This window comes from Tenrec ecaudatus, chromosome 9 (genome assembly GCF_050624435.1).
Source record: "Tenrec ecaudatus isolate mTenEca1 chromosome 9, mTenEca1.hap1, whole genome shotgun sequence".
NCBI classification, from domain to species: domain Eukaryota; kingdom Metazoa; phylum Chordata; class Mammalia; order Afrosoricida; family Tenrecidae; genus Tenrec; species Tenrec ecaudatus.
Genome location: NC_134538.1, coordinates 5,935,251 through 5,958,129, shown reverse-complemented (window position 1 = coordinate 5,958,129; position 22,879 = coordinate 5,935,251). Strand labels below are relative to the sequence as shown.

The 22,879-nt window shown below is 50.1% G+C and overlaps 1 protein-coding gene across 8 annotated transcripts in view; it reads left to right on the top strand.

Annotated features, from left to right (window-relative positions):
* The window catches only part of AKAP13 (A-kinase anchoring protein 13), a 375,367-nt gene that overhangs the window by 348,748 nt on the left and 3,740 nt on the right, over positions 1–22,879 (top strand). For 6 of the 8 annotated variants that reach the window (XM_075557871.1, XM_075557872.1, XM_075557870.1 and 3 more), the window contains 15 exons: positions 1,286–1,398; positions 1,962–2,114; positions 2,856–3,106; positions 5,150–5,275; positions 5,375–5,492; positions 6,579–6,827; positions 9,738–9,814; positions 10,389–10,570; positions 10,670–10,752; positions 13,323–13,517; positions 15,010–15,171; positions 15,519–15,589; positions 16,037–16,081; positions 20,354–20,401; positions 22,300–22,725. In XM_075557871.1, coding sequence (XP_075413986.1) covers positions 1,286–1,398; positions 1,962–2,114; positions 2,856–3,106; positions 5,150–5,275; positions 5,375–5,492; positions 6,579–6,827; positions 9,738–9,814; positions 10,389–10,570; positions 10,670–10,752; positions 13,323–13,517; positions 15,010–15,171; positions 15,519–15,589; positions 16,037–16,081; positions 20,354–20,401; positions 22,300–22,725 — 2,299 coding nt within the window. The remainder of the gene's footprint in view (positions 1–1,285; positions 1,399–1,961; positions 2,115–2,855; positions 3,107–5,149; positions 5,276–5,374; positions 5,493–6,578; positions 6,828–9,737; positions 9,815–10,388; positions 10,571–10,669; positions 10,753–13,322; positions 13,518–15,009; positions 15,172–15,518; positions 15,590–16,036; positions 16,082–20,353; positions 20,402–22,299; positions 22,726–22,879) is intronic. The other 2 variants (XM_075557869.1, XM_075557868.1) reach the window with 2 other exon arrangements.

The window sequence follows — 22,879 nt, the reverse complement described above, 5'->3', positions numbered from 1 at the left end:
TGGTGGTGCACCCTGGTGGCACTGTCAATGGCTGCCATTTTTGATAGTCCACTTTTCAAGAACCCAAGGTCTACAAAGATTATTTTTCAATCAAAATAAAAAGTGGGAGTAATAGAAGGATTTAGCTATGAAGCTTTAGTTGGAAGCATCTGACTTACTATCATTCAGAGGAGCCTTTTTTAACCAGTTGTCCATTCTTGCCTCGAAATCACTGCCATGAAGGGGAACAAGGTGGCAATTACCATTGTCAGTTTCCCACCACTCATTTGTACTGTGTATGTTACCTACTCCTCTGTGACATCATTAAGGAGCTCAGGTGGCACGGTGGTTGAAGCACTTGGCTGCCAACTGAGAAGGCAACCAGGGTAGCCCAGCAGCCACCCCCATGAGAGAAGGAAGCAACAGTCCGCTTCCATAAAGATTTACAATCTCTCGGGAAGTTCTATAGGCTCTGTTCTATGGGGCCACCAAGGGTCGGAATCGCGGGGCAGCAGTGGGTCCTGCATTGTGCTGGTGCCGTGCACTGATGATTCCGGCCTGGGCTGGCAGTAGGTGATGAGGACAAGGCTGCTGGCTGTTTGTTGGGGACAAATCTCTGCTTACCATCAAATGCATTAGCCACTTCAAATATAAGCTTCAAAACCAATTCTTATGTCTCTGAACCTGGGTTGGATGAAAATTCTTTAACTTAAAGGGAACAAAATTCTCCTTTTTCATTTCCTAGCCCTGTCCTGATGCTGACTTTAAAAAAATGTTTCACGTATTTATATTTTGTTTTGTCTTTGTATTTTCATTTCTTGCAAAGACTCTCTTATTCAAAATTTATAATGTTATCAAGGTTTGCATTACTGTTGCTTGTTTTTGTGTAATGCAACAAACATTTATTGAGTCCTTAGTAAGCAACCTGGTGAGTCAGGGCTGAGAAAATTCAGGGCATACAGTTTATTATAAGTGCTCAGTGTATGGTTACTTGGGGAACAGGAGAAGAAAGTGTCTAGTGGTTAGGCAATGAATTTCAAACAAAGAGATTTCTTATATACTGTGTACATAGTTTGAGGGGAAGGTGGAAGAGGTGTTCTTGGTACCCACTGTTAAAAAAAAATGCTGAGGCTCTTAAAGATTGGGGTTGAAGTGCTGTTTAATATTTCCAACCTGGGTAGATGACATTGTGTGTCTTGTGTCTTCAGTCATTGCAGCTATGATGCCAGTTTGTTGGGTCCTCGCCCAAGCAAGCAAACCAGGCCCCCAGAAGGTGTTTAACAGTATCTGATTCTCTTTTCTCTAGAGTTGGCAACGATGAGAGCATGTCAAACACTTGGAAATTCCTGTCGCATTCAACAGACTCACTAAATAAAATCAGCAAGGTCAACGAGTCAACAGAGTCACTGACTGATGAGGGTAAGAGGAAGGCCAGGCCAGTGTCCTGCAGGTGCATCTCTAGACTCTGTATGTGCCACCACCTACCCTGCAGGTGTCCAGGGCATCCTGAGGCCTGCCTTCATGCCTGCCTGGGTGGTCTGTAAAGCACTAAATGGTTTCTAGCGACCCGTTTGTGAGGTCGCAGTGTGCTGAATGTGGTGTGGGGGTGCTCTCCAGTGGGATGCTCTTCTTCCCGTAGGTCGGCGTGCACATGTTCTAGCACATGCAAGTCTGCCTAGCTAAACGCTGAACGGACCAGGGCTCTTCCAGTTCCCTGCTTCCCATGGGAATCACATCGTAACCGGTGTTGATTGATGGGATGCTCTTCCCTCTTAGCCCGAGTCTTGAGTAGAGACTGGATTCCCGAACAGGAGGTAGTTTCTTTTCGACTATCAGGATATCGGGCTCCGTGCATGCCCCGGTGTCAGTGTGGAGAATCTGTGTCTTGGGAAATACATGCTCCTCATCCCCTGAGGAAAATGCAGCCCGGGCTTTTGGGGTCCCGGGCCCACGGTTCTGATCTTGCTCTTTGGCATTTTGAGGAGTAGGCACAGACATGAACGAGGGACAGCTCATGGGAGACTTTGAGGTTGACTCCAAACAGCTGGAAGCAGAGTCCTGGAGTCGCATCGTGGACGCCAAGTTCCTGAAACAACAAAAGAAGGATGTGATCAAACGGCAGGAAGTGATTTACGGTGAGACTCCGCCGTTCGCCCAGCACTGCGGGCATTTGATGTGCTACCTCCAGCGTTCTGCCAGGTGGTTTGTTGGGCTGTGGAAACTTGGCATTTCAAGTAGTGTCTTAAAGATTGTCTTTTAAAACACTGGGATAGAGATGTTGGCTTGTGTCCTTTTCTGCCTTTCATCCTTTCATTTTGCCGACTATTGTTTTCATGCTGGTTTATGCAGCCGTCCTAGAAAGAGATTGCTTGTGAAAGTGCAGCTCAGTGCCTCCGCGGCACTCGGAGCTCAACCAAACACATTCGTGTTCTAGGGCTGCCATAAAATGTGAGAGGTCTGAGTCCATGGAAGGCGTCCGTGGTGATTCATAGAGTCCGCTCCACCTGCAAGCAAACCCGTTCTCAGGGAGTGGCCGGACTTACTGTGTTCATGAGGGACAGCGGAGAGCTGCTCCGCAGATAGGGGCTCCCAGGCTGTAAGTCTGTAGGGAGCAGGCTGCCTCCCTGTCTGCAGTGGGCTCACAGCTACCCGCCTTCAGTTTGTTAGCCCAGTGCCTCCTCCACTGTGTCACCAGGGCTCCCCCAACATGCCTGTCGTCTGAACACAATGCTGAGTCAAGGGAAAGCTAGAGGCGAGGACATGGCTGGGGACCAGGCCCTGAGCTGACACGGGACCGTACAAGGCCGTAGTAAGACTGCCGCAGGGGCTGCTCCAGGAGAAGGCTCCTGAACCTGAGCTTTGTCCTCCCCCCACAGAGCTGATGCAGACGGAGTTCCACCACGTCCGCACACTCAAGATCATGAGTGACGTGTACAGCCGGGGCATGATGACTGACCTGCTCTTCGAGCAGCAGATGGTGGAGAAGCTGTTCCCCTGCCTGGACGAGCTGATCAGCATCCACAGCCAGTTCTTCCAGAGGATCCTGGAGCGGAAGAAGGAGTCCCTGGTGGATAAAAGCGAGAAAAACTTTCTCATCAGGAAAATGGGCGACGTGCTTGTCAACCAGGTGAGCAGTGGCGAGGGTCTCGGCCCTTCTCAGGTGCAGTGGAGTCTCCTCCAGTTGACTGAGTCTCGCAGAGACTCAGGTTTCCTGTCCTATAAAATGAGACCAGTAAGTTGGCTTCGCTGTACTATTTTAGAATGTTCCAAAGAGCATATGCTTAGAGTACCTAACACATGGTGGCCCGCCAACACAAGATAGCTTTACCTCCTCAGAGTCTATACCTTGATCAGGAACAACGTAGTTTAAAGTATGATAATCTGAGAAATCAGAAAATGTGTGAAACTCCTCAAAAGATCTCATTTGTCTAAAACAACTTGTGTGGCCCAGCTCCCTATTTTCAGAACAATTACTCAGCGCCCTGCTGACAATGAGCAACATTTGTTCTCGGGCCCATCGTCCAGAATAAAGTGCAGGTGTCTGCATTCCCGGGCCTGCCAGGAGGGCGGCACTGCCGACTGTGGGAAACACGGTCTCAAGCCAACATGTTCCCAGGAAGACAAGCAAGAGCTGTCTGTGCCGAGGGGCTTCCGGAAGCCCACTGAACAGCGGAATTCAAAGTTACTAGAGTTTTTCTGTAAACGTTGTGAGGCTCCCTCACGTAGTATGGCTGCTAGTTCATAAGAAGTATGGTTTCCATCCTGTCCCCTAAAGTGTTTTTGTCTGAAAGTTTCAATAACTTCCCGATGCTTTCTGTAATAAAAGTTAAGTCAGGATAGCCTAATCGGGTAGATCTTTTTCTCCAGCAAATCTCTGTACTTGAGAATTAGAACTTAGTCTCATTCCTCTCACTCATGATTGTATTCAGATTTTTGCTATGCGCATTCTGAAGGCAAGGTAAGAACTACAGGTAAACCTGGCATTAACCTCTGTCTCATGGAGCCTGCCCTTTCTGGAGTAAAATCAGGGTGTTAGCAGATGCATGCAATGGCAGTGTGGCCACTGCTTTCACACGAGCATTTGCCAGGACAGTCAGGCTCAGCAGTGAGTGTGGTCAAGCCTGTTAGTGGGGGGTCTTCCCTCCCCCAACCACCCCCTCACACATTTTGGTTTTTCTCCTCTCTGCCTCTCCACAGCCCTCCCACCTCCACAGGTATCTCCCTCGCCTTCCCTGGACTTGGATTTCCACCTGCAGCTTCTTGGTTCTGTGCAAATCCCTTTAGAAGATGTTCAGTGGTGGGATTCAGATCTTACCCCTTTGTCTTAGTTCCATGTACTGGGCCAGGGTCAGGCCTGCAGAGCACTTGACGGATGATGTGGGCAGATGTCTTAAAGTCGTCCTGCTTTCTCCATTGATAAACGGGGAGATGAAAGGCTGCGCTGGGCCTGTCAGAGTTTTTTGTGTAGTCAATTGTTGGTAAAACTCCAGAGAGCTTCACCACCGTAGAAAGTGATGCTTTTGTATCGTGGACCACAAGCACAAATGCATTGATTTTCTTCCCCAAAGTAAACACGTCTTCCGAGAAACCGTTAAGCTTGCACACCCTTGGACATGTTGTGAGGTCCATGCAGCTATCTTGTTGGGACTGCTGGGCTGGGCTCGGTAGTTAACAGAGCCTGGGTGACGAGTGAGCTGCAGCTTTTAAGTGATTGAATTAAAATACATACCTAAACACTTTCATCAAGCCCCAAAAGAAACTGGGTATCCCTCTAATTTCTCCTCATTGCCCACTAACTTGCTTTTTTTTTTCCTTTCTAACTTGCTTTTTGTGTCTATGAATTGGCCTGGTCCGGACAGTCCAGTCCACATCAATGAAGTTATATAATACGTGGCCTAGAGTTACTGACTTCTTTCACTTAAGCTCGTTTTCTGAGTTCCTCTATGTTACAGTGTTTATTCATAGTTCATTCTTTTACTTCAAAACAATACCCTTAAATCGGCGTATCACATTTAACGTAGCCATTCATTCATTGGTTGATGGCCACCTGGGTTTACTGCCATGTCAGGGCTGTTAGGCGTTTTCCGATGGACCGGATGCCTTTCACAAAATGGAAATAAACTCAGACCCTCTGAGTCTGAGCGTGACTTTGGCTCTCCTTCCTCGGCAGTTTTCCGGTGAGAATGCAGAGCGCTTAGTGAAGACCTACGGCAAGTTCTGTGGGCAGCACAACCAGTCTGTAAACTACTTCAAAGACCTGTACACCAAGGACAAGCGCTTCCAGGCCTTCGTCAAGGTACTGTGTGGAATGTGACCATCCCTCCAGGTGTCCTTCTGGTTGTGGCTGGAGCCTTCATCCTGGTGTAGCTCCTGACTCTCTTTCTGCCCCTTTTAGAAGAAGATGAGCAGCTCAGTAGTCAGGAGGCTTGGAATTCCAGAGTGCATATTGCTTGTAACCCAGCGCATCACTAAGTACCCCGTTTTATTCCAAAGAATATTACAGTACACCAAAGGTGAGTCTCCCTGTTGGCTCAGTCTCCCAGGCCATTGGACTGTTCCCTGTGTGTCCAGTAGTTCACGAGACCCCCTGGGGAGGGGCACGTCCATGCTCTAGCAGGTCCCCAAAGAACCTTGAATTTCATCTTCCAGTCACTGTTCTCAGTGAAAATTGAAAGTGTCCCAACACCAGGCATAGCGTATGTTGATAGCAGGAGGAGAAGGGACCATGGACGAGTTCAATAACGTGAACAGCTATACTTGGCAGTAGCCATTAAAAAGCGTGTTGTTCCTTTCTGTAGTTCTCTCCATTCCCAAAATTGCCCGGTTCCTTCTGTCTTAGACCACAGCATGGAATTGCAGGTTTTCTGATCATTGAAAAACTCCCCAGTCAGGGTGCGATGTGGCAACAATGAAACATATAACTTTCCTCTAGTTCCTAAATGCTTCCTCCTCCCCCACTATCATGATCCCAGTTCTACCTTACAAATCTGGCTAGACCAGAGGATGTACACTGGTGCAGATAGGAACTGGAAACACAGGGAACCCAGGGCGGATGATCACTTTAGATCACAGTGGTGTGAGTGGCGATACTAGGAAGGTGGGGTGGAAAGGGGGAACCGATTATAGGGATCTACATGTGACCTCCTCCCTAAGGGACGGACACAGAAAAGTGGCTAAAGGGAGACATCGGACAGGGCAAGATATGACAGAATAATAATTTATAAATTTTCAAGGGTTCATGAGTGAAGGGGGAGCAGGGAGAGAGAGGGAAAATGAGGACCTGATGCCGACAGCTTAGGTGGAGAGCAAATGTTTTGAGAATGATGAGGGCAATGAATGTATAAATGTGCTTTACACCACTGATGTATGTATGGATTGTGATATGAGTTGTATGAGCCCCTAACAAAATGATTTAAAAAAAAATAACAGTCCAAAAAAGGAAACTAACTCACAAGTGTCTTTAGAATTGAACCTATGGCAGAGGGAGCGAGAGGCACTGAGCTCTGCTACACTGACACGACCTGGGGCAAATGAGGAGGGGAGAGGGAAGGGAGGATAGCCCTCTGCCCTTGCAGCTCAGACGTCTTCTTTCCCTCTAGACAATGAGACGGAGCAGGAGGATGTAGCCCGGTCCTTGAGCCTGGTGAAGGGCGTGATTGGGGCCGTCGACAGCAGAGTGGCAAGTTATGAAAAGAAAGTGCGTCTCCATGAAATCTACACGAAGACGGACAGCAAGTCGATCATGAGGATGAAGAGCGGTCAGATGTTTGCCAAGGAGGACTTGAAACGGAAGAAGCTTGTGCGGGATGGGAGCGTGTTTCTGAAGAATTCAGCAGGAAGGCTGAAAGGTAAGGCTCGTGCCTGGCGCGGCTCGATGTTTCCCCGAGGAAGGCACGCGAGGTCCACGGGTGTGAAGTAGGAGCCCCTGCCCCACCCCAGGTTCTTCCTGCAGACCCACAGCCAGCAACCACACGGGAGCAGCACTATTGCACGATTCACGGCCGGGCTGCACTCAGGGAGCTTCCAGAGACACGCAAAGCACGAGAACACGGTGCCTGTGAGAACAGGGAAATGCATGTGAAAAACAAACACAGGATAGCATTAATATGAAAATACAAACTCTTAAAGCCTGCCCTTTCCCCTGGCAGAGGTGGAGAACACATTTGGGCACAGTTTCAAATAGGGAAATGCAATCCATTTCACAGTTCACAGACTGAGGTGAAAGAGAGTCCCTAGCGAAAAGGTTGGGACTTTGAGTTCACCCTTAGGTGCCTCAGCACAAAGACCTGGCACTGCTTCTGCAGAGATCTGTCTCTGAAGCCCTGTGGATCCCAGTTCCTCTCCAGCATGCATGCGGTTGCCTTGAGTCTGCGTCAGCACCGCAGCAACTGGCTTTATGAGTGAAAATAACACTGGTGTCAGAATAAAGCGACTTGTAAGGTTGCCCTGGTTCGGAATTGATCCTAGGGCACATGATGCGGTATGACGTGGACAACGAGTACCAGGAGAAAGGAGGGGTCAGGAATGGGCAGCTGCCTGGGAATTCTCTAGAGATGTCTTCAAGGATGAAGAGGAGGCTGCTGGGCCCGAAGCTTGGGCTCGAAAGGGCCTGGGCTGTGCAGATGCAGGGAGGAGCAGACAGACGGCCGCAGTCTCCGAGAGCAGAGGGAGTGAGGAGGACGAAGCCTGGAGCCCTGTGCAGGCCACGCGGCCCTGGAGTGCACACTGCAGAGGGATGCCCTCACAGCTGCGGGCGGGGGGGGGGGGGGAGGGTCCATTCATTCTGACTCCTGGCGACCGCTCTCTCAGTTGCAGAAGAGACCCCCTGCTCCACGAGGTTCTGAGTTGCCTTTGGGTGGGTTTAGACCTGATGGCACTGAACGGAGAGTGGGTCACAGTGAAGGGTTTTAGAGAGGGAGGAATTAAGTAGAATCTGTGTAGTCCAATGGCAGGCAACTTCTGCGAGTGCAGGAAGAAGGGCTTCTCCTAGGTGCTTCCGGTACACTCAGACCGCTTACCTGTCAGCGCCACCCATTGGCTTCGGAACTGTAGGGGAGGCCATGGAGGGAAGGGCAGGTTCATTTCAGAACGCAGGGGAATCCCTTCCTGCCGCCCCGCAGCTTGGTCTCACACTGAGTAGTCCCTGAGGCCCCTTCCTCTCAGCTCTGCTCCAGGACGTCCTAAGAACCCTAGTCCAGGGCTCTGCCCACACTGCCACTTGGGTCTGTCTTGGAGGTAGGTTGGCTGTCCCTAAATACCTGCTCTCTCTTTAAGAGCTTGGGTTTCCTCGCGCTGCCTCTCCCTGGAGCCAGCACTGTGCTCTTCCCTCTGCATGGTACATTCATCCCCCAGATAAAAGCTAATCGAGTGCAGCTGTTGGAGTAAAGTTGTGGCCGTGCCGATGGCAGGATGATAGGTCTTCTGCCTGAAATGCCTCCAGTGGAAGTAGGAGTGGTGTTTAGTCATTCTCACCCCCCAGTGAACGCCTGCCAAGAACAGCCTGTTCTGTACTGGTACCCTCTAAAGGGGTGGGATTGTTTTTCTGGGATCCACTGATACAGAGCATAGAAACTGAAGGATCTGTGTCGCAAAAAAACAAAAATTATTATTTTCTTGGCAGCCAACTGAATCATTTAAAAGTAAACGTTCAAAACAAAGCAAAGCTAGTGGTAGTATGAGGAAAATTCCTGTGGTCTTGGCCGAAAGCTAGCCCTCCCCAGGGATCGGACACCCACACTTCTGTTCCCTTGTTAGCTTTGCCGTGAATTTCATGGAAAGGGCAAAGGCTGGAGAAGAGGCCAGGAGGAGCCAGACCACCGAGGAACAGGCTCACCCAGGGAGGGGTAGGTGCCCCTCGCCAGGCCAGGATACAGAGGGGTCACACATCACCTTAAAGTAGGAAGCTGACCTCCAGGGGTGTCAGGCTTTGTCCTCAAGGGAAGGTGGAAAATGCCATTCCCAGGCTCCTGGAAAATTGGCTGTGGTGGGTTGTGGAATTCTTTTTGATTCGTAGATCTGACAAGAGACGTGACTGGATTTGAGACGAGTTGGAGGCTCTTTCCTGTCTGGCTAGGTGGCATGGTGTGGAGGCCTCTGTCTCAGCATGGGTATCCTTGGACCCTTGTCTCGTTGTTTGACCTTATGTCACGGAAGAATTAGCTGAGACATACCGTCTCCTTTGGTGCAGGGACATGGAGCTGACCGTCGGGTGAGGGAGCTGGGGAAAGAGCCGTCGCGTCATTTGTCCCTCTGAAAGCAGAGGCCCTTGCTGTGAGCTGCCCTTGCTCTCCTGGGCAGAGAGCGGGAGAAGTCGGCCTTTTCATGGCCGCAGATCCATTGGCGGCTCCCCTTTGGGCAGCTTTCCTCCTAGCTTGTCCCATGCCCACCCCGTGGACGGAGTCTGACATGGAGAAATGGCTGGCCCGAGTGCTTCGTGGAGGATTTGTGACATCACATATGTTGGGGTCCAGCTTGCAGATTTTATTGTTAAGAGTATTGCCCTACGGGATATACCTTTCCAAACGGATTACTTCAGCGTTTCCCAAACAAAGCTTCAGGGAGAAGTCCCATTTTCAAATGCCTTTAAAAACATCATGACCAGGTTTGGATCCTGCAGGCGTTTAGAGTTGTTTTTGTGGAAGGGGGCGGTAATCCCAGGATTTTCCCTGGTGGGAGTACACTGCTGGGTAATTGTCTAATTGTAGACCTTTCTGACTGTACTTAACTATTCTCTTTCGCCATCCTGTTTCACGTTCCAGAGGTTCAAGCAGTTCTGCTCACTGACATCTTGGTGTTCCTGCAAGAAAAAGACCAGAAATACGTCTTTGCCTCATTGGTAAGCACGGTTGTCATTCACTGCTGTTTGCAACTAATGCTGTTAGCAACAGGCAAGTACTGGGTGTGACCACTAGACCATCCCACTCCCTGCTAACCCTCCACCCCCACCCCACAGCATCTAAATTAACTGACTTAAGACAAAGACCCCTGAATAGTTTGTCACAGACCCTCACAGGTTTCTGCTCCTACCCCACCCCGCCCCCAGATGACCCTGTTCTGCTTCCTGCAGTGTCGCCCTTTCAGTGCCTCCGACATGGGACACTTCCTTCTAGAGACAAACCTGCCCCGGAGTCCTCCTCCCGCGTCAGGCTCCATAAATCCTGCTCACCTGCAAACCTGACCAGAGCCTTTACAGTCGTGCATAGCTGATCATTTGGAAATCTTCCAGTGTAATCAAACTGTCGTTAAATCATAGGCTCCCCCACACCCCCCAACGCAAGCTGCCATTGTTGGTTCAAGCAGATGCTTGTAAAACTACAGTAGGATCTTTGTCTTACGGACGGGCGCAGTTGCCCTGACGAGGTAGACTATTACGTTAAGTTTCTGGTACTCAACCCCTCCCCCTTTTCCAGGACCAGAAATCCACGGTGATCTCTTTGAAGAAGCTGATCGTCAGGGAAGTGGCGCACGAGGAGAAGGGCTTGTTCCTGATCAGCATGGGCATGAAAGACCCCGAGATGGTGGAAGTCCATGCCAGCTCCAAGGAGGAGCGCAACAGCTGGATCCATGGCATCCAGGACACAATAAACACGCTGTAAGCGGAGCAGCTGCTATGCGCCATCGCGGTCTGGGCAATGGGCAGGCATCGGTATATCTCAGGAGCTCCTTGCTTTGTCTTTTCCGGGTGTTTTAGGAACCGGGATGAAGACGAAGGGATCCCGAGTGAGAATGAGGAAGAGAAGAAGCTGTTGGACATGAAAGCCCGGGAATTAAAAGGTGAAACCAGGGGCCGCGTTGCGTGACGCCACCCTGTGGGGTGTCTGTCTGCTGCAGGCGGCTCCTGGGTGTCAGAGCTGCCCTAGCAGGTGCTGGAAATGGGGCGGACATGGAGTGCTTTGAACAGAAGTGAAACCAAGTCAGGGCACCCTGGGCTCCAGGACCGTGACCATAAGGGTGTGTCTGATAGATGAGGCGATACGCCCTTGCCACGTGGTCTTAGTTTGTGCCACAGAAGAATTAGCAAGTTTACATTCTTCTTGAGGATGCAAACGACACGTAGAGAAAGGTCTTTGGGGGGAAAGTAGGCTCCGGTTAATCTGTTTCAACCCTCCTGCCAGTCCTCGGCTCTACCCACGGCCCCCGCTGACGTCCATGCATTCCCAACCTCACAAGGGAGAGGCGTACTTGGTATTGATTGGTTATGTCTCGTCGACATCCCTGCAGAAGAGAGACGTGACCCCCCCCCACCCCGTTACCAGTCTGAGGAGCACAGAGGCCACGTGTGCCGGAATTCTTACCCTGTCCTTTCAGCAGCTGCCCGGGTGCTCGCCCCCCTCTGATGGCTAGCGTTGGGTGCTCTGGTGGGAGTAAACTCTCCGCTTTGGGAAAACATGAGGCCCAAAGTCACATGAACTTAGCATCGAGGGAGGTTAGTTAGTCCTCCAAGATGTACAGTGATGTGTTTTCATTGTTTCTAGTTCTGTTTCTGCCAGGAAGGGGGCACAATGGGCAGAGTGAGTCCAGGGCCATTACTTTGTATTGATTGAGGTACAAAGTTCCTTCTGGTAGCATCACTGAGCACCTGGGCAGACATACTGCTCAGTTCTGGGGATGCAAGGATTCCTAAAACAGAGCCCTTCCCCTGGGGCAAGTTGTTGTAGCCGGCTACATCCTGACTGCGTGTGAACCATAATGTCAGCAGTTCAAATCCAATCCACCTCCCTGAGAAAAAGCTCCGGCTTTATACTGCCCTCAAATTGACTCCCATGGAGGCAGTTCCATGGGGTCGCTAGGGGTCTCAGTGGACTCGATGGCCGTAGCATGAATGGCCCTCGGGAAGCTCGCATTCCAGGGAGAAAGAAAGACGTACATCTATGTCTGCCCCGAGTAGTTTTACGGCATCGCGCAGCTAGAGCGTGTGCGGCTCATGGACTCCGTCTGGGTGGTGAGTCTCCCTGCGAGGCCGATGCCCGAGCGAGAGCAGAGACCTGGGAGGAAAGGTCCGAGACATTGGGTGCTACATGATGTGAAGGCAAGAAAACTTCTCAAAGATTTCACTCAGGAAAATGATGGAATTCCTTTTAAAAAGAAAACTCCTTAACGTGTGCTGATGGGAATGGGGAGAATGGCGTGAAAGGGTCGGGCCAGCTTCGGGAAATGGAGAGAACTGATGGAAAGCCTTGGGAGTAGGTTCCCAGAGAAGTGGGTCCGGAGAGACTGGGCATGTGTGGTGTGGTGTGGGCAGGGTATAGGGCAGAGGGAGGAACACAGCCTCTCCCAGGTGCAGGGTAGCCTGTGTGAGGGGGTGTGGTTGACCCAGGAAGAGATCCCAGGCTGAGGAGGAGAGATGGCCGGGCAAGAAGGGGGAGGGAAGATTGGTTTCTGACATGCTATGACCGGCCAGTCAGGCATTCTGTGGAGACAGACGGCTCCCCAAACAGCCAGCAAAGCAGGGTTTGCGATGAGGCTTTGCAAGTGGTCAGCATGGGGGAGAGGTGGCGTTTCCCCGGAGGAAACTCTGGGAAATAAGAAAAACCCACACTGGAACCCTACAGGGCCCCCCAGGTCCAGCAGTGCAGGTGGCAGGCGTGTAATGTGCTGCTGAAGACAAGAGAGCCCGCAAGGGCCCCTGAGTGAAGGAGGAAACCCATCGGTGCTGAGAAAGGGCAAATGAGAGGCCTCACTGGGTGGCGGCCAGAGCCACGACAGAGGGCTGGGGGAGGCACAGAGGACCCAGAAAGAACTGTAGGGACAGGGTGAAGGAGAACATGGTGACACACATGTAGGTTAATCACTCGGCTGTTAACCAGTTCGTCATGAGTGTCCACCCAGAGGCTCCTAGCGAGAAAGGCCTGGGGGCACAGCACTGAAGGGTCAGTGGCCCAGGGGAGACGGCGCTTCTCCAGCACGTGGGGGTCTCTGTGAGTTAGAAATGACTCCATAGAAACTGGTTTGGTCGAAGGAGATGGAAACAAAAGATGTGTGGTTCTCTCATTACTGCGGGTGTCTGCCTAGAAAAGACATGAGATAGTAGCCCAGAAGTTAACAGAAGGGAATGGTCCTGTCTGTAAATTGCCACAAGGTGGCGATCGTGTATTCAAAACCCAAGCTCAACCCTACCATGCAGAGTGGATTTCAGCTCATGGTGACCCTGTGGGATCAGGGTAGGACTGCCCCTGTGGGTTCCAAGACTAAATCTTGATTCGAGCAGACCGCCTCATCTTTAAGGCCTCAGGCTACCAGCTCAGCCCTAGCCCATTAAGCCACCAGGGCTCCTGATCACCTGTTCGCCTCCTAATGATAAGCTCAAAAAATCACAAGAACCCTTTTCTCCATCTGTCCTGCAGAACAACTTCAACAGAAGGACCAACAGATCCTACACTTGCTGGAAGAGAAGGAGCTGATTTTCCGGGACATGACAGAGTGCAGCACACCGCTGCCCGAGGACTGCTCCCCAGCCCACAGCCCACGGGTCCTCTTCCGCTCCAGCACCGAGGAGGCCCTCAAAGGAGGGCCCCTAATGAAGAGTGCCATCAATGAGGGTAATTCTCATTCAGCATGACTGCGGGCAGTCTTCTCAAAGTGCCTTACTCGCTAATGGTATCTACCAGGTTCACTTGTTTGTTGTAAATAAGAAATTGCCAGAAAGCCATACAAAACCAGTGTGTCACATTGCATGTTGTTATCGAGGGAGCGACACCAGTAACTAAGTCAAGAAATAGACTTGGCCACCCGCTCACAAGGCTCCGGCATATCCCCTGTGCTGCTTCACCAGGGACAGGTCTTGTGACGCTTGTGGTAGTCATTGGTGTGCGGGTGAGTTCAAGGTTTGATAGACTATTTGTAGACACTGGTTACAACTTAGGTTCTCAGCCTGTCTTTTCAGAGTCGTAAAGGATAGCTGAACCCTCGAGTGCTTCTCCCTGAAGCCAGCGGGCTCCCACAGTTTGGGTTGACCGGTGGAGCATTTCTCTTGTCCTCTTCCTTGGCCACGTCCTTCATGTTAGCGCGGGGACCCAGAGGCCATTTCTCCTGTGGGATTTGACCTCTGTATGTGCCCACATGGCCTTGGGGATTAGATTTCTGGAAAGTGCTCCTGAATATTTCCTGCCTCGCTTTCTCTCCCTTACACCACCTGGGCCTTCTGTTTTCCTTCAGTCCTTTTGTTCTGCCCTGTGGGGTTTTTGTCACTCCCAGTACTTGTTGTGGGGCCCTACCTACCCCAGAGGAAGTCACCCTTAGCCACATGCAAGGGCCCAGCCGCTGAGGCTACACCCGCTCCTCAGACCCCGCGCCATTGGAGGGTGCGGGAGCCCTCCCAGCTGTCCTCCTTTGGTGCACGGGCACTCCACAGGCAGGAATGCCTTTTGGCTGCTCCGGAAGCCAGGCTCTCTCCAGGAAACCACTGTGCCTGCCCTGTGTTGCGAGCGGACTTCAGAGAGTGCATGGGGGAAATTCCACTCTTTCCGTCACGTTTTGAAGGATTTGCCTTCCTGAAGCCCCTCCTATTTCAGTGTTCCCAGGCCACCAGTCCACAGAGGCAGACAGTCTCATCTCTGTCCCACAGGGTAACCTTGACTTTAAAACAACACACTTGAGTTAGCAGTTTACTGCTCACCCAAGAGCCCTGGCAGGGTCCCAGGCCTCGTGTGTGTGTGAAAGGCACACTGGTGGAGCACTGTATTAAAACAGCAAGCTGCTAACCACGTGACCTGTGGTTCAAGCCCACCAGCTGCCCTGTAGGAGAAAGGAGGCTGTCTGCGCTTATACTTAGTCTCAGAAACCCTAAGGAACTGTTTTGAATTCTGTCTTACGAGGTCAGAATTGATTCAGTGGTCAGTGGTCCAGGCTGAGTTTTCAGTAGGAGCAGCTCTGACTTATGCCCTGAGCTCCCCTCCCTGCTGAGCAAAGGGACCCCCCACAGCCACTCTGAGCCCTTCGCTGGTCAGGTTGCCTGGAAGAGCCCGGGTTGCCAGATTTGTTTTCCTCCCTCTCCTTGAAAGAGGTGTCAGTTTGCCCGCTTCCTTTTTCCAGTGGAGATCCTGCAGGGCTTGGTGAGCGGAAGCCTCGGAGGCGCCCTGGGGCCAGCCGTCGGCAGCCCTGCCGAGCAAGACGGCACTGTCGGCCCCGTGTCCTTGCCCCGGAGAGCAGAGACCTTTGGAGGGTTTGACAGCCATCAGATGAATTCTGCGAAAGGTAAATGATGATTCCAAGCTCCTGTGCCTCTTCCAGCAATCCGAGACTCACGCTCACATTGTACGCTGTACAGTGTGGCTGCTGAAACACCCCAGAACCGCCTCACGCTCCATTTGAGTAACCAGAGAGCGCATTGTGAGATCGCAGTTAAGCTGTAGCTACAGTTTTCCTTCCCACCTGCAGGGGTGGGAGGATTATTATCCATCACATACCTGCTACCAGGTGGCATACCCTTTTGGGCATTAGGATAGAGCATAGAAATGGGCACCTCTTTGGGTGTTTTGCATTCTTATTTCAGTCTGTTTGTCCACCTGGAAAACAAAGCGTGTGTGTGTGTGTTCACTTAGGAGGTGAGAAGGAAGAGGGAGACGACAGCCAGGACCTCAGAAGGACAGAGTCAGACAGTGGACTGAAGAAGGTACTGCCCTCCCAGCTACTCTGTGACTGCCCCGCACTTCCCTGGGGACTGCACACCCGGGAGCTTGTGTTGGTGCCCAGCCTGCTGTTTTCAGTTCCTTCTTGATTGGCAGAGAAAAGCACAGTTTAAGAGCAAACAATACAGTTTGTTTTGAAGGATTCCCTTGTACAGACTCCCATTTCGTTGGCTGCTCGGCCTTCCCAGGGAGCGGAACACGCGGTTTACATCCCCAGCCCTAACACGAGTTTCAGTAAGAGACCCTGTTTAAACGCTCCCAGCCAGCCTGATTTCTTCCTGACCAGTCACCGGGGGCTTCGAATCTTCACAGTTCTGCATTCTGGGCTGTGGCAGAGGAAAATGGAAAGCCACAGCCCAGCTCTGAAGCACGTTCACTGGGGTGTTTTTTGTTGTGTCTCTATTTTAAATGCACGTTTCTTTGTTTCATAGGGGGCTAATGCTAACCTGGGCTTCCTGCTTAAAGGCAACAGTGAGGTAAGGACTTTGTGTGCTGGTGAAAGTAAGAGGCATTTCTTAGCACTGTCGAATGAGGGGTACCCATGTTTGCTTTGCAGTTTCAAACAAGATAACTTTGGGCTGTAGTCTGTACGCTGTCCCTTCTGGTTCAGCCCCGTGGCTCCTTCTTGGTATTTGGCCATCTAGGGTATTTATTACCCAGGGCTTTTCGTCAGCCCGCATTGTTAGCTGTGCACGAGCCTGTGGAGGCTCCTTAGGGGGTTCTTTCAGGAGCAGGCATGCTGTATAGAATGAACACAGACCACATGCCCAGAACTACACAACTCGTCCAGGGGCAGTGGAATTGAGGGCCAGTCTACATTGGGATTTCTTGGGCTGCTTTGAGAACTGTTTTCACCAAACCCCCGAATCAGCTGCCAGAAGCCCCGGTGTTGTGATTAGCAGTCAGCTTCTGCTGCTGCTCTATTGCGTTCCACTGATCTTGCAAGAGATAGACTTTGTCCACCTGTGCCCTTCCCTTCAACTTTCCTCTTACTTAATCATCAAGGTTGCCATGCCATTCCAAAAACAACCCCGCTGCCCTCAAGCCACTGCCCCCTCGTTGCCACCCCACGTGCGCAGAGCAGAGCTGCCCCTTCGGGGGTTTCCCAGCAGGTGGTCTGAGTGGCTTTTCACAAGTGCCCTTCCCTCTGCTCAGTGGTCACTGTTTGCACCAACACTCTTCAAGGCGTGTGATTCTTGAAGTAGGTGGCTTTTGTGTCTGCAGCCTGGCTGATGGCCACGCTACAGGCTAACCAGTGTGCTTTGCAAGGGCGACCTTTGAGTTTTCGCTTGCTCTTAATGTACTGCTTCAGTCCCGAGGAGCTTTGTTTTAAATTCTTAAACTTAGGGGCACGTGGAAAGCTCTTATGTATCCATTGTCATAGAGGTCTAAAGATGGTGACATCCTGGCAGAATCCCCGTAGGCATTTTTATCCACAAGCGAAATCCACCTGAGCTCAGGCAGACCATTTGCTCTCTGAGTCTGCTGCTTGAAAATTGGCTGTTGGTAAATTTTACTTTTGTCCACCTCTCCCTCTGTACACGTGTTTCATGAGAGAGGTGAGGTAAGAAGCCATTCGAGACCAATGTGCTTTTCTGGCATGTTAGTGCCAGCTGCGCTGCAGATGGTCGGCTAGAGTCAGCAGGTCTTGGGCAGCTCGCTCTCTCTCTCTCGGTTTAAGAGTAAGCTTACTGAGTAGTAAAAAGTATACCTAAAGGATCTCAGCCTAGTAACTTAAGCTTTATCTTTTATTATTACTTTTTGTTTGTTTTATAAGAGATAAATGTCCATGGTAGGAAATGTGAAAATGTCTGAAAGTCTAGAAAGTTTTAGAAGGTAAACACACCTCTCATGTCTCAGATAAACTGCCGTTCTGCAGGTATATTTGATGTTTACATGCACTGCCTTTATGTCTGCATGGTGCAGCATGGTTGTCTTGAGTGTGTGTGTGTGTGTGTGTGTGTGTGTGTACGGTATGTAAATAGTTTACACAATATGAAGCAGTACTGCTAGAGCATGATAGCTTGTTTTTGTGTTTGTTTGTGTTTTTCTCTGGGAACACACTGACAGACAAGCTGTTTGACAGAACAAGCAGTTTAAAAGCTCTAGATGATGTTGTGTATAACTTGATTTAATCTTTCTCTACTTTTTACTTTCTGCATGATGCAGCCAAGAACACTCTGCATGAGTGTGGTTTTGCACTGCTCTTTGATCCTGTCCTCCGCGCGCCAGATCACTCTGTAGAAAGGAGGTTGTGCAGGAGGTGCTTATCACTGCCTGTCAGGTAGGAGGGTGCCCATCCACCTTCCATTCTCCAGCATGGAACAGTCCTGCTTTATACCGAGGCTCTTTGGTTTCCAGAACTTCAAATGATATTTTTAATTTCCATTTGTTTGATTTCAAGTAAAGATGGATCATCTTTTGATAAGCTATATCATTGGCTTTTTGTGACTCGCCTTTTCTAAATTGTTCCTCACCTAGATTTCCACTAAGCCATGTTTTTGTTTTGTGTTTCCCCCTTACTGATTTACAAGAGCTTTTTGAACTACAGATACTTTCCATTTGCCTTCATGTTCACCTCTGGCCTTCGCCTTCTAATTGGATATGTACATGCGTATATAGTAACCTATAGGGGAGGGGACCTGTGACTCTCCTGCATTGCTGCCATCTGTGAAGAACCTGTTCCATTTTAAGATCCAAAAGCATTCTCTTCGTTTTCTTCTAGCGTACTCCTACGGTTCGTTTTTACACTTAACATTTTAAACCATTTTTACAGTTGTTTCTTTTGTATGTGAACCAGGTTCTCGATTTTTTTTTTTAAAGTAGTGGGTAATTTTTTTCCCCCATCTAAAATTGTCTTTATTTCACTTTGGGTTTTTTTTCAAATCATTTTATTGGGAGCTCGTACAACTCTTATCACAATCCATACGTACATCCATTGTGTCAAGCACATTTGTACATTTGTTGTCATCATTCTCAAAACATTTGCTTTCTGCTTGAGGCCTTGGTATCAGCTCCTCATTCCCCCCTCGCTGTTCCCCCTTGCTAATGAACCCTTGAAAATTAGTATTATTTTGTCATATCTTACACTGCCCAACATCTCCCTTCACCCACTTTTCTGTGATCTGGTCCCCCTTCCTACCCTACCTTCCCCATAACCCTACTGGTATCACTACTCTCATTATTTGTCCTGAGGGGTCTATATGTCCTGGATTCCCTGTGTTTCCAGTTCCTATCTGCACCAGTGTACATCCTCTGGTCTAGCTGGATTTGTAAGTTAGAATTGGGATCATGATAGTGGAGGGTGGGGAGCATTAAAGAACTAGAGGAAAGTTGTATGTTTCATCATTGCTACACTGCACCCTGCCTGGCTCATCTCCTCCTGAGACTCTTCTGTAAGGGAATGTCCAGTTGCTTACAGATGGGCTTTGGGTCCCCACTCTGCACTCCCCTTCATTCACAATGATATGATTTTTGGTTCTTTGATGCCTGATACGTGATCCCTTTGAAACCTCTTGATCACACAGGCTGGTGTGATTCTTCCATGTGGGCTTTGTTGCTTCTGAGCTAGATGGCCACTTGCTTATCTTCAGACGCTATAGATTCTGATAGCTGGGCACCATCAGCTCTCTTCACCACATTTACTTATATACCCACTTTGTCTTCAGGATCATGTCAGGAAGGTGAGCATCATGGAATGCCAATTTAATAGAACAAAGTGTTCTTGCATTGAAGGAGTACTTGATTGAAGGCCCAATGTCCATCTGCTACCTTAATACTAAACCTATAAATATATGCACATAGATTTATTTCCCCATCCTTATATATAAATATATTTACATATGTACATGCCTGTATTTAGACCTTGATAAGTACCCTTTGCTTGCTAGTTCTTTCCTCTATTTTCTTTTACTTTCCCTCTTGTCTCACTATCATGCTCAGCCTTTATTTGGGGTTTCTGTAATTCCTTTTGGTTACATTGCCCTTGATCAAGCTCTACCAGGCCTCCAACACCCTCCTTGCCATAGGTTTTGGATCACTTGTTGTTCCCTTGTCCCTGGGTTTGCTAACACCCACTTTCTTTCCCCCTGCCTCACCTTCCCCCATATCCCCCCCCGCCCCCGGAACTGGTGGTCCTGATGTTTTCTCCTCCAGATTGTTTGTTCAACCTATCTTATCTAGATAGACCTGCAGAGATAATAATGTGCACAAAAACAAGACAGGGCAAAACAAAGCAACAAAACAAAAAAACAATGACAAAAAAAAAAAGAAAAGCCTGTAAATAGTTTAAGGTCTGTTTGTTGACCATTAGGAGTGTTTTTTACTGGTCGGATCTGGTGGGCTGCCGTACCTGGCCCTAAAGGTTATTTTTGGTATACCTGGTTCTCCGTTTTTTTTCCTCCCATATTGAACCAAGTTTCCACTGGTCAATTTATTGACTACTTTGTCCTTTCCCACTGATTGGAAATACCACTTACATGCTTGCTGGTGCTGGTGCCGGTACCGTTACATTGCTCTGTGTGCCATCTCTGTGCCAGGCATTTTAGATGACGGAGACGGCATCTCTGATAGTACGTTTCAGTGTGTGCACTACTTCGCTACCTATGCCTGCTGATTTTCATGACCGCTTACAATGTGAAAATATTCCATTAAAATCCAAGCACCCCTGGGAATACCTTAAAGAAATGGTCTTGCAAATAACCGCTTGTGAAATGGTGTGACACAGTCTCCGTGTTGGTGTTTTGCAGGTCATCCAGAGCATCGTTAACCTCCACCAGCTTCTTAGCACATTGCAGGTATATGGCTCTTCTCTCCTTTTTCCACTCACCTATTTAGAGGACACCTTATAGGGATATTGTTGACCTAAATCTTTGCTTAATGTTAAGGGGCCCTCATGCTAACAGATACCGAGTCTCATGATGACAGAAGTTAGAAAATGAAGTACTTAGGGTACCATCTGCATTAAACCAAAACCACCCCTTCCAGTTTCCGAGACAGCAACTGTTTATGGTAGTAGAAACCCTAGTCTTTTTATCTGAGGAGATGCTAGGGGTTTTGAACTGCTGACCATGCAGATCTCAGCCCAACACATAACCACTGTACCACTAGGGCTCTCCCGCTATCTACACTGTGAGAGTGGAATTGATGAAAAAAGTAGTTGACAACAGGTACTATCTGATAGCCAAGCTCCATAGCACAGAAGGTATGCACTTGAATTTGTGCTTAGGGTGGATGTGAAGTCACGGTGACTGCTGCCAGTGGTGCCAATCAGGTTACGCGACCTAAAACCACCTGCTCCCAATGGCTAATTGTGTGGTGCACAATAACTCCCGCTCCACATGTGAACTGCATCCTGTGGAAAACCAACCCAGCTTCCTTTCCCTGTCCAGTTCTTACTCCAGGTGCCCATGTGGCCGCTCTCATTCCGAACCACCTGGGGCCTGGTCAACAGATGGTTGACCATAGTCTCAGCAGTCCCGTGACTGCGTCCCTTCAGACCAACTGGGACAAGTGTGGGACCTTCCTCCGCCCCACGCCCATGATTCCAACTGCAAGCTCAGGAATCCACAGACTCTACTTCAAACTAACTCCCGCAACAGCTTGTCCGTTTTCTGAAATGACTCACAAGAGTCACCAGAAACGGAAACATACCTGCAACAGCAGCGTTAATATAACAAAAAAGGGATACAAATAAAGAGATGCAGGAGGCAGGCCCAACGTGGGACTCGCAGCAGACCTTCCAGTCTCTCAAGGGGAAAGGCCAGATTGCATCCAAAGAGCTTCCCTACCAGGAAGTTCCCGCTAAGGCTGAGACTTAGCAACTGCATCACATGGCCTGAAAAATCTCATCGTGCCTCCTGAGGCTTGTCAGCATCTAGCGCCCAGGTCACCTCTCTGGATCTGATGGTCCTGATCGTAAGCTCTCGACCATCCAGGAAAAGGAAAGGCGAATTTACATTCTGCACCTCACAGTGGCCCTCCCACAACAGCCACTGCTGAGTACCACAGATATTCACTCGTGTATAAGCTGAGTGTTTTTAGCACATTTTTAATGCAGTTTTTGTGGTAAGATTAAGTGCCTCGGCTGATAATCAGGTCAGCTTATACTTGAGTATATATGATCCCTCCCGGGAATAGTCTCCGACTCCATTGACTTCTTTTCCTAGAGATCTGTTGTTGGCCTTTGAGTTGATTGTGACTGTCGACATCCTACCTCCCAGCCTCACACACACATGCATAGATAGGTGTTCTCTCACTGACCCCAGCCCAGGCAATGCCGATGACTTCTTGTCCTCCCGTGGCCACATCCTTGTAGCTTTGACATTCCCATTAGCGGGCGGACTGCTGACGTTACCGGGTACATTTAGACCAGGGGTCCTCAAACTACAGCCCGCGGGAACATTTATCCGGCCCGCTGGGTGTTTGTCCCTCTTTTGGTTTTTTACTTCAAAATAAGATAAGTACAGTGTAGTGTGCAAAGGAATTTGTTCATAGTTTATTTTTTTAAAACTATAGTCCGGCCCTCCCAACGGGTCTGAGGGACAGTGAACTGGCCCCCTGTTTAAAAAGCTAGAGGACCCCTGGTTTAGAATGACCAGCGTCAAGTGGTGAGTGAGACCTGCCCTGTAGGAAGCCAGGAGGAGGGGTGGCCTCCTGGGCGGGAGTTTCCAGTCTCCTCTGCTGCTCTCCACAGGGGGTGGTGTTACAGCAGGACAGCTACATCGAGGACCAGAAGCTGATGTTGAATGAGCGAGCGCTCACGAGGAGCTCCTCCCGCCCCAGCTCCCTCGCCGAGCAGGAGAAGCAGCGCAGCCTGGAGAAGCAGCGGCAGGACTTGGCCAACCTGCAGAAGCAGCAGGCCCAGCACTTGGAGGAGAAGCGGCGGCGGGAGCGGGAGTGGGAGGCGCGGGAGAGGGAGCTGCAGGACCGGGAGGCCAGGCTGGCGCAGCGGGAGGAGAAGGTGCAGCGTGGGCAGCAGGACTTGGAGCGGGAGCGTGAGGAGCTCCAGCAGAAGAAGGGCACGTACCAGCACGACCTGGAGCGGCTGCGTGCTGCCCAGAAGCAGCTGGAGCGAGAGCAGGAGCAGCTGAGGAGAGATGCCGAGCGCCTGAGCCAGCAGGTAATGGAGGCCTGGTGTTGTCCCCCTTGCCGTTTCCTTCCCAACCCACCCCCACCCGCCATTCCGAGCCAAGGGCCACTCCTTACCTGCTGTGGGCTGGCCACTGGAATGGCTCCGCCAGGAGCCTTCTTAAGACCCTGAAAGCAGGGCAGCT